This window comes from Falco naumanni, chromosome 8 (genome assembly GCF_017639655.2).
Source record: "Falco naumanni isolate bFalNau1 chromosome 8, bFalNau1.pat, whole genome shotgun sequence".
Lineage (NCBI taxonomy): Eukaryota > Metazoa > Chordata > Aves > Falconiformes > Falconidae > Falco > Falco naumanni.
The window spans coordinates 38135084-38147552 of record NC_054061.1 but is presented as its reverse complement, the minus strand read 5'-3'; the positions used below and the strand labels follow the sequence as shown (position 1 = coordinate 38147552).

At 46.7% G+C, this 12469-nt stretch overlaps 1 protein-coding gene across 8 annotated transcripts in view; it reads left to right on the top strand.

The window, feature by feature from the left end:
- Positions 1–728: 728 nt before the first annotated feature.
- BIN1 (bridging integrator 1) overlaps positions 729–12469 on the top strand; it is a 101783-nt gene continuing 90042 nt past the window's right edge. The window contains exon 1 of one of the 8 annotated variants that reach the window (XM_040603488.1): positions 729–962. In XM_040603488.1, the coding sequence (XP_040459422.1) occupies positions 879–962 (84 nt within the window). In that variant the 5' untranslated portion in view covers positions 729–878. The remainder of the gene's footprint in view (positions 963–12469) is intronic. The other 7 variants (XM_040603487.1, XM_040603490.1, XM_040603491.1 and 4 more) reach the window with 7 other exon arrangements.

Genomic DNA, 12469 nt, shown 5'->3' with positions numbered 1-12469 from the left:
TGAGACAAGCTGGTCAATTGATGATTCCAGTTTTCAAAGAGACAGTGCTGAGGTGATGGCATCTCCCTGGGTCCCATAACAGGCTGGTAGGTTAAAGCGTGGAATCTTCTGTAATTTCAGCTTGCTGTTGAAGAATTAGGGTTTTGCTTCACTTACAGATACCCTCCCCTCCACAATGTAAATTTCTTGCTTTGTGTTTGTAAAGATCCAGGAATAATTTGAAAAGTACCTTCGGTGTATACATTTAGGAGTAGGGACAGTCAGAGATGACAAGTAGGGGTACAAATCTCTTAAAAGCGGGAAGAATGCTATTTTGCTGCGGCGTGAAAGACAACCGCAAATCCATACCATCACCCGAGATCAATCACTCGTTACTGTGTGTAATTGTGACTACTACTAAAGACTGACAGAGCCATTAGCCAGCATCTCCAGGTGACTTTCCTCCTAGCTTAGCTGGTTTGAAGTGTTAGTGGCTCACTGCTTCGGTGTGGGAGGCCCCTCGGCATCTCTCCCTGCATCGCACCTCCCTCCTTGCGATGCTTCCCGGCTTTCCCCACCCTGTCTGCCTCCTCTGGGGCACCCGCCGCAGCCTTGCCCAGAGGAGGCAGGCAGGGTGGGGAAAACCTGGCAAACACCCCCTACCCCCCCTGGCAAAAATCCTCTTCCCCCAGCAGACGCGATGCCCCGCCGTGCTGCTGCTGCCCCCTCCCGGGGCGCCGCGATGCGCGGCCCCTTTAAGGCGGCGCGGGGCGCACTGTCCCTTTAAAAGGCGGCGGGCGGGAGGCGGTGGCGGCCGGGGCTATCGCCTGCCCGCCGGGTTTTCCCCCCCTTCCTGCCGGCTCGGCGTTCGCAGCCGCCCGTTAAAAAGAGGAGGCAAGATGGCCGAGCTGGGCAGCAAGGGGGTCACCGCCGGGAAGATCGCTAGTAACGTCCAGAAGAAGCTGACCCGGGCGCAGGAGAAGGTAGGGGAGAAATGGAGGGGGGGCACGGCCACCGCCTCCCCGGGATGCGGGTCCCGGGGCTGGTACCCCTCCCCGAAGCAGGGATGCGGGTCCCGGGGCTGGTACCCCTCCCCGAAGCAGGGATGCGCCTAGCAGCGGCGTCCCTGCACACCACCCCCCCACCCCCCCATACCCTCCTCTCTTCAGGGGCTGGCAGCTGCTGTCTCCGCCGGAGGATTCGGGAGCCCCTCGGCATCCCGAGGATGCCCCAGCTGTGGGGGTTTGCCATCCGCCTGCACGCTCGGGATCAGCAGGAACATGGCATCGCGTTCGGCTGGGAGAGGGGAGGGAGGACAGGGCGCCGCACGTTTGTTTTAAACGGGTAGATGCTGCGTTGTTTCGGCAGGAGGAGAACCTTCGTGCTGGGGTGGTTAAGGTTGCGCTTTATGCGGCAGTTCCGCGAGCAGCGCTGTGTTTTGCGGTAGCGCTAAATGCGTAACCTGGAAGAGGGTGAGGAAAAGGAGATGTTGCTTCCTTATCTTCTAACAGCACAGCATGGCAGTTGCTGCTTGTTTTACTGACCTTGAGCTCCAGGTTTTGGAACGATGGCGAAGCAAAAGCCATACGGTCTTTAAAGATCGTGCCGCTGTCTGCTGAGGGAGGGGTGGTTTCTGAATCCCGGGAGCCCGTTCGCGGCTCTCCGCCCACCCCTGTGCCAGCAAAAGGTGCCAGGAATATGCAATGGATACTTTCTGTGTTCATCTCTCTGGCATGCTCCATCTGATGCCAGATGCCTGCTCTGCGTAGGGATTATCAGACATTTTACGAAGGGACATCGATCAGCTGCTTTTATCCCAGACACGCTCATCTTGGTTTTCAGTGATTTGCTGTGAGATGACATTGACTGAATAAGGACTGGTGCATCTTCGAGGGAGGGAGGGTGAACAGATCTGCCCACTGCTGTTCTCATGCCGTGGAAGTTATCTTTAGCAGATAGATTTAATCTGGGAGGTTTGGGATTGGATGCAGCGCTGGCCTGAGCCTTGTACCAATCACCGACGCTGTTGCAGAATGCTGCTGGGTCAGAATGGCAGCCCCAACCTGTTGGGCCCAGCGTTGCACATGCTGCTTCCACTAATTTAAGCTCATTTACTGGACTAGGAGCATGATTTGAACTTGCCTGACTGCTTGAGGAAAAAACCAACAACCCACAAGTGAATAGCCGACGTAGTATGGAGCTGGCTGCAGCACCGAGGTCCTGGCCTCGCTCCCCATGCCAGAGGGAGCGTGGCTGCGTCCCTGGTTTTCCCCCTTCCTGCAGTTCCAGGGGGGGACAGGACAGGGAAGCTGTCTCCTGGTATCTAGTTCACCCTGAACTCGTCACAGATGCTAAATCCATTCTGCCTTAACCACCAGATGGCAACCATATTTTTAGTTAATATGAAGGTAGGTGGTGAAGGCTGAGCTCCTTGGCCGGCTAATGGAGTTATTGTATTTATCGGTGCAGCCTGGAGCCAAGTGTGGCCTGCCAGGCCCTTCCCTGGCTTCTTATCGGAACGCACGCAGGTTCTTTTCCTAGGGAGAGTTTTCCACAAATTCCTCTCAACTGGAGATCCAGTTCACTTCCTTGCTTATTCCCTGGTGGTGACTGGGGATATGGGAACTATGACAACAATAATCATCAAGAGTTTAGCCGTGTTTTGCAGGTGATTTGCACAATCTGAAATCAGTGGTTTGTCTCTTAGCACAGCTCCTTTCCCTCTAAGGAGCGAAGGAAAACAAACGCCAAAGCACTTGCTTAATAACACAGTTCTAGCTCCTTCGGCCATTGTTATCCGAGCGCAAACAAAACAGCTTTGCTCTCTGGGCTCTAAAAAAGAAAAAAATAGCATTGCTTGCTTCATCTTCTGACTTGCCCCTTCATACTGCTACAGCGTTATCTCCAGCAAGTCCTCTGTTGTGGAGTGTTAGCTGTTTCACCTGTGTGTCTAAGGGACAGACTTTCACTGAAGCAAACTTGCGGTAGCTTTCAGCTGGTGAGGAAAGATACAGCTCAATAGAAAGTGACAAGGGAGGCACCAGTCTTCATGGCATTACACTGTTGTATATATATACTGGTCTTGTGGTATTTAGGTTTAAACTGTGATACTACCTTTAGTAGGAAGAGTAAACCACAAGATAAAGACCAGGTATTTAAAAAAATAAACAAAAACGTAAGCAAAAGCGTGCAGAGGTAGATCTGCATACGTAACAGACCAGGCACTTTAAAAATGTATGAGGTTTCTGTGAAGGGATGCTGACTGAGGTTCAGCTTTCCTTTTTGAGGCTTAAACAAGCTGACAGTGTTCCTTTTACGTATCTTCTTTTGATTTGAATCTAGGATAAAAATTCTTCCCTTCAGAGTGGTATCTCCCTCCCAGCTTGAGCCCTGAGGCTTTGACTTCAGCAGTTTCCTTCATGGTGAATTTAAGCCTTGTGTTAAGCAAAGAATGATGTCTTTTTGTTCAATGCAGAATTCACACTGAAACACTGTACACATCCTTTTTTCCCCTTCTGAGATGGCTATTATGTAAAGTATGCAAGATATTCCTTCAGAAGTACTGTTTGTTTTGAGCCTTTCAGCAAAACTGCTGGCTATTTTTGGAAGACACTTTCTCAATTCTACAGGAAACATGGGGCGGAATGGTTGACTATGCTGTTTGCAAATGGGCTCTGCACCCTTATGACCTCTCGCTCTATCCAGCGGTAGCCTCAAGTACAATACTTGGCAATAATTGGCCCATTGTCTGGTGAAATGTATCAATTAGTTGATGTCTCTGTCCAGAGGAACCCACCTCACAGAAGGAACCCATGCAACTATTGCTGACTAATATATTACCCTTTGCAACTAACAATTAGGAGATTCAGTCTGGAAATCACGCTTTGTTAATCCTGTAGTTAGCTGAAGGATTTTCAGACCAAGATGTTGAGGTCTGAGCCTTTCATAATTCTAAACTTCTTAAAATAGAGGAAAATTGTAATGCCTGCAGTGTCATGATGTCTTGGAGAGACCCTAATGTTTGCAAGCTCTTTCAAACTTTGCCAGTAATGATTTGAAGTTGTTGGTTTTTTTCCTCTATGTCTGTAATCCATCATTTTGGTTAAAGTTTATGTTTCTGCTATGTGATCACTTTTTATCTTATATTTGACATTTTAAAAAAACCTCCCTGATTTCCACAGTTCCCATTTCTCTCAAAGAGTGCCCTGTTTCTGGATGTGTCAGCCTGCACGTGCACAAACATTTCTGCTTTAAACAAATTGAGGCAGTGTCTTGGTGACTTGATGGAATCCTGGCGTGAGGGTAACTCCTCTGCAAAGCTGCAGGATGAGGTTGATCTTGGGGAGCAAGGGGAGCAAATGGATTTTTGTTATTTGGCTGGCAGTGAGGGTCCTTGTCAGAGAATCAAGCACTTTGCTTTCCTCCGGCACGTTAGGCAGAGATTCAGAGTGGAAAAGTGTTATTGGCTATGCGGGCACTGATTGACCATTTAAATTGCGTACAGATTAATAGGCGCATGAGGTGAATTGTAAAGTTGACATTGGATAGTGATGTTTTTCCTTGGGAGCTTTTTTGTGTGGAGAGGAGTAGAAAGGGATGAACTTCCCTTTCTAGACTCAGTCTGAGTGTGGGAAGATCCTGTTCTGTAGGAGTGGTGGTGTCTTGCTTTCCTTTCATTACAAAGCTGGCCAAAATGAGGAGTCTGTTCTGTGACGTGAACAGGCTGTCATATTTTTTCATAGTTTTACTCTGATGTACCAACAAACCAAGGTATCCCTTTTTCTCCGTCTCTGTCCCTAACCAAAGGGGAAGGCTTTGTTCCAGGGCCTGGCAAAGTTTAGTTTGCCAAGCTCCCTTGTGTTGGGGGATATCATTTAGGTTGTAGACTCTGCTACTGGCTTGCTGTGTTGCTGCGAGATGTCGCTTCTGCTTTCTGTTCTTGGCTTACTTTATCCCACCGATGTGTTTCCCACATACATGCTTGCAAAGTCTCCCTGGTGAAATCTTCTGTTGGAGCACAGTTCTGTTTTCCTCTGGCTGTACAGCCCAAGGAGGCTGGGCTGTAGTCCTGGTTTCACAGGGCTGGTGTGGCCGTAGCTGTTAGTAGCTGGGTTTGCTGGTGCTTATTCCCTGCCTGCTACAGTGCAAAAGAAGATGTACATGCCAGTAAACTGGAGGCTTCACTAAAGAATTTGCAGTCCAGCAAGGAGAAATAACTGAGGACACTGCCCCTGAAAAGGAAGGTGCAGGACTGCTTTTGGCAGGCCAGTGTCCTGCAGTCCCGGTGCATGTTACAATTAATTTTTCTCGTGTAACAATTGTAGTAGCACAGACTGTGTCCAGAAAGTATCTTTTTGTTTCCTAGAACCTTAGGCTTTGTGTCTTTCCCCTTGTAATCCCTTGCTGGACATGAAGCTGTGATTTAGGCGGAACAGGGTTTGCAGAAGGCATGGCTTGGGTTTTGAGATTGCCCTGATAAGACTGTTGGTTGTTTGTTTTTTTTTTTTCCCCTCATAAGACATGATCCACACATGTCAGGCAAGAACACCTAGAATGAAGTCTCAGCTCTGTTGAAGCAGCTGGGAGTCTGTACCAGTGAGCAGCACCTAAGAACCTTAAACCAAATTTAAATAGCAGCTGTCTGCAGGATTCAGCTGTCAGAGGCTGCCTGATCTGTAGAACCTCTGCTGATGGGGGGAGTGGCTTTACTCAAGAAATGGTGGATGCAGAAAGCTCTTTTACTGAGAAGTATTGCATCTACCTACTTGGGAGAGGTTCCTTACTGGTTTTCCTTCAGAATCCTTCTGTCTCTTCCAAGCTTGTGTGTTTTTTACTTGGCTTTGCCACCAAACCATCCTACCCTATGCAATCTGTCTTGTGCCAGTGACGTACAAATTGCCTGAAGAGCTACAAGAGTTCTCTTGCTGATCTGGCGTGAAACTTCATTTTTTTTCCTGGAGGACTCCCCAGCTGACAAGGAAAGGGCTTCTTACTTTATACCTGTTAGCTTGCTTTCTCAAGACTGCAGGGCTTAGGTGATGGGTAGAGTCTCAAAGGTACTTTGTGCCTCAAGGTTGCTGAAAAACAGGCACTGGTTAGAGGAGAGAGATCTGAATTAATGCCCCTAATGTACAGATGATTCCAGTATGAACTCAGACTGTATTACTGGGTGTCAGATAATCTGCATGGGGCAGGGAGGAGGTGAAATAGGAAACCAGGCTCCGCATGTTTCCTTGCCCGTGGGATGTTTGGCAGGGGGCTTAGAGGGCCCTGCTGAAGGTGCTCCTCTGTCTGGGAGTTGGCAACAGATTTCTTTTAAGAAGCAGAATCTCACACAAGGGTGAATTTTCTGATTGGAAAAGGCCCAGCCCTGTTCTCGGTCACTTTATCTTGCCTGTAAGTTCTAGTGTTACAGCCAGCCCTCTTCAGTGCAGTTCTTGTGAGATCAGGTTCATAAAGCAGGATCTGGAAGGTCTCTCTTTCAGTGAAAAGACTTTTGATGAGGCTCTAGGCAGGATAGAGTTAGTGTTACAGAACTCATCTGTCAGGGGATGCCATCAAACTTGTCTGCCCTCTCCCTCCATCATGCATGCTGTTAAGCAAGGTTTTGTGTTTCCAGGCACAAATGTTTTTGCAGCATCGCAAATGCTTTTGGTATGTGACTAGCAAAGGGCAGGTCTGGCCAAGCCGTTGAGGAAAGCTGTGGGCAGCCTGAGGTGTTCAGCGTATAGCTGCGCTGGGGTCTCTAGGTATAGTGCAAGTTTTCCTTTGTTCTGCACCCTTTGGACAGAGAGACGAGACCCTGTTGCTCGGGTCCCAGTGTGTCGTAAAACTCTGGTTCTGGGACCTTTTGGAGTGACAAGAGGGTAGCTTAGGTTAACAGGTATTAGACTGGCTATTTTTTTCCACTGTTCTGATGGTGACCAGACACCTGAGCTGCCCACTGTGCGAGTTCTGCAGCTTTGCAAGGATCGTCTTACAGTCCCAGTGGCCTACCTGTATATGCAGGGATCAGACTGTCTTTCCAGAAGTGCTGTACTGGCAACTTGACATTGGTGTGAAAATAGACTCAGTGTGCCCAAGCGGAACAGACTTGTAGTTCTGTCTTCTTCACCTGGCCTCAGCTCAACTCCCTCAGTCGGCTGGGAAATTCAGGGTCTGCAGACCAGCTGTTCTGTTGTGGGGTAAGACTCTAGTAACATTGACCAGGAGACTGTGCATTCTCCACCTCAGAGCAATGAGATGGGAACAAACATTAAAATATTAATAAAGCCTCCTTGGAGAGCTGCTGGCAGGTGGAATGGTGCATCAAAGCTCATTTTGACATGAGCTTGTGGTTTAGCATTCTCTTGGGGGACTCTATATTTGCTTTTCTCCAACAACTGCAATATGGAGTGTGTGAGTGTCAGCAAACCTGACATGCATACTGCTGAGTTAAAAGGGGTCATCTCTCACAGAAAGGGGTTGAAAGAGAAAGTAATTTATGTTGTCTTGATAGTTAAAATCAGTTTAAAATGTGGTATTAGTTGACTATTTAATACTGTCAGAACAGGAGTGAGGAACTTCTGCAGATCTGCCTGAACTGTTGGCAGTGATGCAAGGGATGAATAAATCCTGGCAGGTGTTTTTTCAGCAGGTGCATGCAAGTGAGTGATGGACCTCAGACAGTTCAGGTTTCCCTTGGAACATCTCCTGGCTGTATTTACTAGCCTCTGAAGCTGCTTGATCTTCACCAAGCTGGCAAGTGCTGCAGGGCAGGTCCCGTTCCACTTTCCTGGAGAAACATTGGAAATACTGTTATTAGCAGAGAATAGGATTAATGAATCTTTTGTTTTAGGCTACACTTTCATTATGCTAACTTGCTTGCATAGTTTTGTTTCTTAGCTGCTACTCGGAAAGTAAGTACATCTTTAGATTTGTAGTTCTGTGGTCTGAAGGAGCATAAATAGAAACTGTCCAACCAGTGGGTTGTACAGTTGTTTAATTAACTATTTTCCTTTTTCTGCTCCCCCCCCTCCCCTTTCCCCCCTCTCCTCCCCTAAGTTTCCCCTTCATTATGTTGGGAGCTTGCATTCAGGAAGGGTTTGGATGTTGGTTGTATTTTGAGGAAGACTTGGAAGCCAGAGCTTGGGGCATTACACAGACCTAGACAGAAGTCCCACAGAATCACTATGAAGCAGCTTTATGAAATGAGGAATAGGTACTGTGTTTGCTCAGACCTCTGCAAATACACTTTTTCTACCATTTAGGCTGTGCTGGAGTAAACTTTGCTGAGACCTGTGGCTGGCAGGTTGAAGTTTTGGAAAGTCAGCATTTCCAGGGGGTGCAGTTAGGAGAGTCATAAAAGCCAGACAGTGTCGCCTTTCTTTTTGTCTCTTTCTTTAGAAGAAAGAAGTCTGGGTGGCAGTTTGTTCTTAGTAAAGGCTGCCAGGCAGGATGGAGAGTGCAAACTTTACCAATAAGGAAGAACAACTAACCCCTCTGTGGAAACCACAGGCTGCATTAAGTCTCTTGATGATACACAGATATCAAAGTCTGAAGTACTGGTCTCTGCAAGGATTTGACATGCAGATTCAGTAAGCTGGTAGCCTGTCTGAAATGATTTATTTTTTTTTAATTCTTCATTGATCACATTTGGGTTGTTTATTTTAAGTAGTTTAGAACTTTTTGTTAAGCTTGCTTTAAGAGCTACAGTAGTTACTCGGTTCTTTTCGAAGTTGCCTTTTCAGGAGGGAGATTATAGAGCTGAAGTACAAACGTTTCTCACTGGACAATTGCTAATACTCTGCTTTGAAACTGTATTAGACATAACTGCAATGCTTGTTTGCCAACAGGGACGGAAAGGGAACTTCAGTGGTACAGTAACTACAGTGTTTGAAAACACAGCTAAAAGTGTTTACACTTTTTTTTTTTTTTCCTTTATGCTACGTGGCTTGATTGCACATTTTATCAGGCCAGAAACAATAATGCACACTTTAACCAACCCAGAGCTGAGTTTGAAGGTACTTGCAGAGTGAATTAGCAATTCTATCCCATTGGATTTATTTGGAATGGTGCCAGCGACAGACGTGAACATCTACCAAATAAGGTATAAAGACTGATGTTTGAAGAAAACTGAGATTTCTGCCTCTTTTACTATAACAGAAATGCTGGTTCTGTAGCTGTCTAGTACTCTTGTAGGTAGTATTACCCATTCCTCTAAGTTATAGTAAGTCTTTTGATCCTAGCAGCTCCAGGAGTCTTGAGTGTGGAGGGACCAACCTGATTTCCATTCCTACTTCCTCAGCCATTGTAGGGGAAAAAATAGTGTATTTAAAAACTACAGGCAATTTCTTTCCTGGAATTTGAATGTTCATCTTGTTAATTTTGAATTTTCAAGCAGTTGAGCACAGTGTCTTGGGGAGATACTTTCTTCCCCCTCTGTGGGTACAACATGGTCCCTCTGGTCTTAATGTTGATTCTAACACAAGAGACCAAAAAGGGGATTCAGTTTTTGTGGCAGGAGGCAGCATGTTCCAAAGGTTGCTTTGGAAATATATTTTGGAGAAATTCTGGTAAGAGGAATGGCAGGCTCTATGAGTAAAACGGTGCTCAGGAAAAGTTTAAATGAATCCAGATGGAGAAATGTACTTGGATTCTGCGTCAAACACTCCTTAAGGTACAGGTTCCTCGGCAGTGGAATGAAACAGCAATTCTTCTGTGTATTGAACTTTCTACAGTAGGAGAATACTAGAGATTTTTTCTTTTCTCTTCAGACTGAACAGCCATTGCAATACTCCAGGCCTAGCTGTGTGTTAGTAAACTTGAGCTGCTGAAGGAACATACCTACTCTGATAACATTTCCCTCGTCATGCATACAGGCAGCATCATTACTTGTCAATATCTGCAGTGTGATTGTATTATACATTACCAGAAAAATCATTCCCTATCATGAAACAATTCTAATATAAATATTGGACAGTCTCAGTTAAATAAGATAATTCTGGTTTGTTTCAGTAAAATTCTCTATTCCAGAAGACTTAAAAGCGTTTGGAGATGTTTTTGCAGAGGTTTGGTAGGGATGGTTTTGTAGGCAAAGGTGCAGGGGTATTTTTGAACAGTGAAATTTTAATGAAAGTACATAAGCTGAAGAAATTGGAAAAAGAGGTTGGCTTGCTTTGGGGAGGAAGAGTAGTTGTATGTGCAGGGCTGGGAGAGGAGAGTTTGGAGACCGACTGTAGTGTGATGGGAGGGATCAGAGAGGTGATGTAATCAGTCGATCGCAGAGCCCTGTAATGGTATGCTACGTCTATCTGCTCATGGTTTGGGACTTGCCTGTGAATGGGTATCAAGAGTGACTTGCTAGTCTGGAACTTTTTGCCAAGCTGAAGCCGCTTGCTGTCCTTACTCCATGACCCTGGGTGAACATAAACAATTCAGGGAGGGAGTGTGCATTATCAGGGTCGGATACCTTGCGATGAGGCTGTGGGTATAATAGGTGAAAAGAGCTGTGTTGCTGTGCTGGATGAAGGTGATTTGACTTAGAGCTGAGATGGTTTTAGCTGGATCATCTCTTAAGCTGTCAGTCTCAAGGGTCCAGCTGAGAGGAGGCTCTTTGGGGACCACACTGTAGAGCTTTTCCTCACCAGTGTGAGGCAATGTGGTCCAGATTCTCAGCAAGTACTCTGGCAAAGAGGCTGGTGGGCTTACACCCGTTCACAGCAGAACTTGGCCCATCAAGCCCAGTTCTAAAATCTGCTGTTACTCATCCTTCCATCTCTCTTGAAGTAGAAGCAGTCCTCTCGGTCGGGTGGAAAGGAGGAAGAGCTGTTTTCAAAAGCTGCTTGGGAAGACTCAGTAAGAGCTGATAATCTGTGTTGCTACATACATTCCCATTGCGATGGGACAAGCCACACTGTAACCCAAACTGGCTGTGGAGGGCACTGTCCCTAAATCTCACCGTGTCTGATCCCTTGCAGCTATTGCCCTCTGGCCCAGGGATTCCCAACAACTGATCCAAATGTCTGTGTCTTTTCCCTTTACTCCATCATGCATGTTACGTGATCCAGATCCATCCTGCATTTGAGAAACTCCCGTCCTTGTTCAGCAAGGTGGTCATGAACCCATACAGGAGCTTTCCTAGCCTCTTAAGGGCTCTGCAGCCAGCCTGTCCCTTCAAGAATCCCTCTCTCGCATCGTTCTGCCTTATAAGAGCTCCTCTGCCCCTCTCCCTCCCAGCACACACCTGCTCCTTTATCTCTTTCTCCAGCATGGCCCCAAATGCCTTTTGTGTTTGGTTGCTTCATTTTGCATTAGGTCCTGCGTAAAAATAAAAATACTTCTTGTAAATGTATGAACATTTAAAATTAGTGTTGCAGAGGAGGAGGTGGAGGACTTGAGAAGGGGGATTTGTGCAAACAGTACTATTCATGCTATCTATTCCTCTTACTAGCATTACTGTTGGCTATAGATAGAGTTTAATTAAGCTATGTTAAATGCTTATCCAAGTAATAGATGTTGATGTTGCTGAAGTCCTGTTGCCTGGAATGTCAGATTGATGCCAGCTAAATTAAGTGATGCCTTTTGGCCTTATTAACTATGGAGCTGCAGTGTAGCTACTCTCCAGCTCCACAGTTGTGGCCACTCTTTTTTGGTCTCTGATTTGGTACTGCTTAAGGCTGGGGCAGGCAGAAGGTAGGGTGGAAATTTACCTATTTTCTTGCAGACTGTTTTTTATGTTCTGCTTCTTCGTTTTCAGGGTATTGATAGCCGAGTATTCTCCCCAGTCTCTAGTTTGCTGGAAAGCAGCAACTCTGGGGAATAGAGTGTTTGCCTGCTTTGAATAAGAGCAAACCAAGTAGGGAAAAATATTGCTCAGAAAGTTATGAGTTAGGCATACAACTGCATACGGCCAAGATGGCTTGGTTGCACAAGCACACTTGACAGCTGTGTGTTCAGTGGTCTGATTCTTGGGCAGTTATGTGGTTGGGTGGGAGACGTGCAGCTCATGTACCCCAGACTTGACAAACCAAGGCTGAATGACCAAGATGACCCTAACAGCCTGTGTGTCTTCTGGTGAAGCTGTGAGCTTCCAGCACCTCCGGTATCAGGCCACCTGCTTAAGGTGTCAGGGTTGAAGCATCTGAAGTTTGAAAACTCTAGCTGAAGCTCTTAAGTTTCTTAATCTCTCACACTTCTCAAGGTAGGTGCCTGCTTCTGGCTTTGGGTTTGTTCTGTTGGAAGAAGCCACCACTTTGAATGGTTATCCCACTGCCCTGTTCCTGCTTGGCGCACCAGCTGCTGGAGCACTTGGTGTGAGTCTCGTGTCTACTCGCCTGTAGGTAAAACCTATAGGCCAACACTTTCAACTGACCCAGCTACTCCCATGGGGGCAGCAGTTTCACATCACTCTTAAACCACACCTACTACTGAGATGTGTCATCTCCAGCTGCTTCTTTCCCCTTCCTTTCTACATGCTGCTGCCCTCTTACCACCCTGCTGGTTGTGCTGC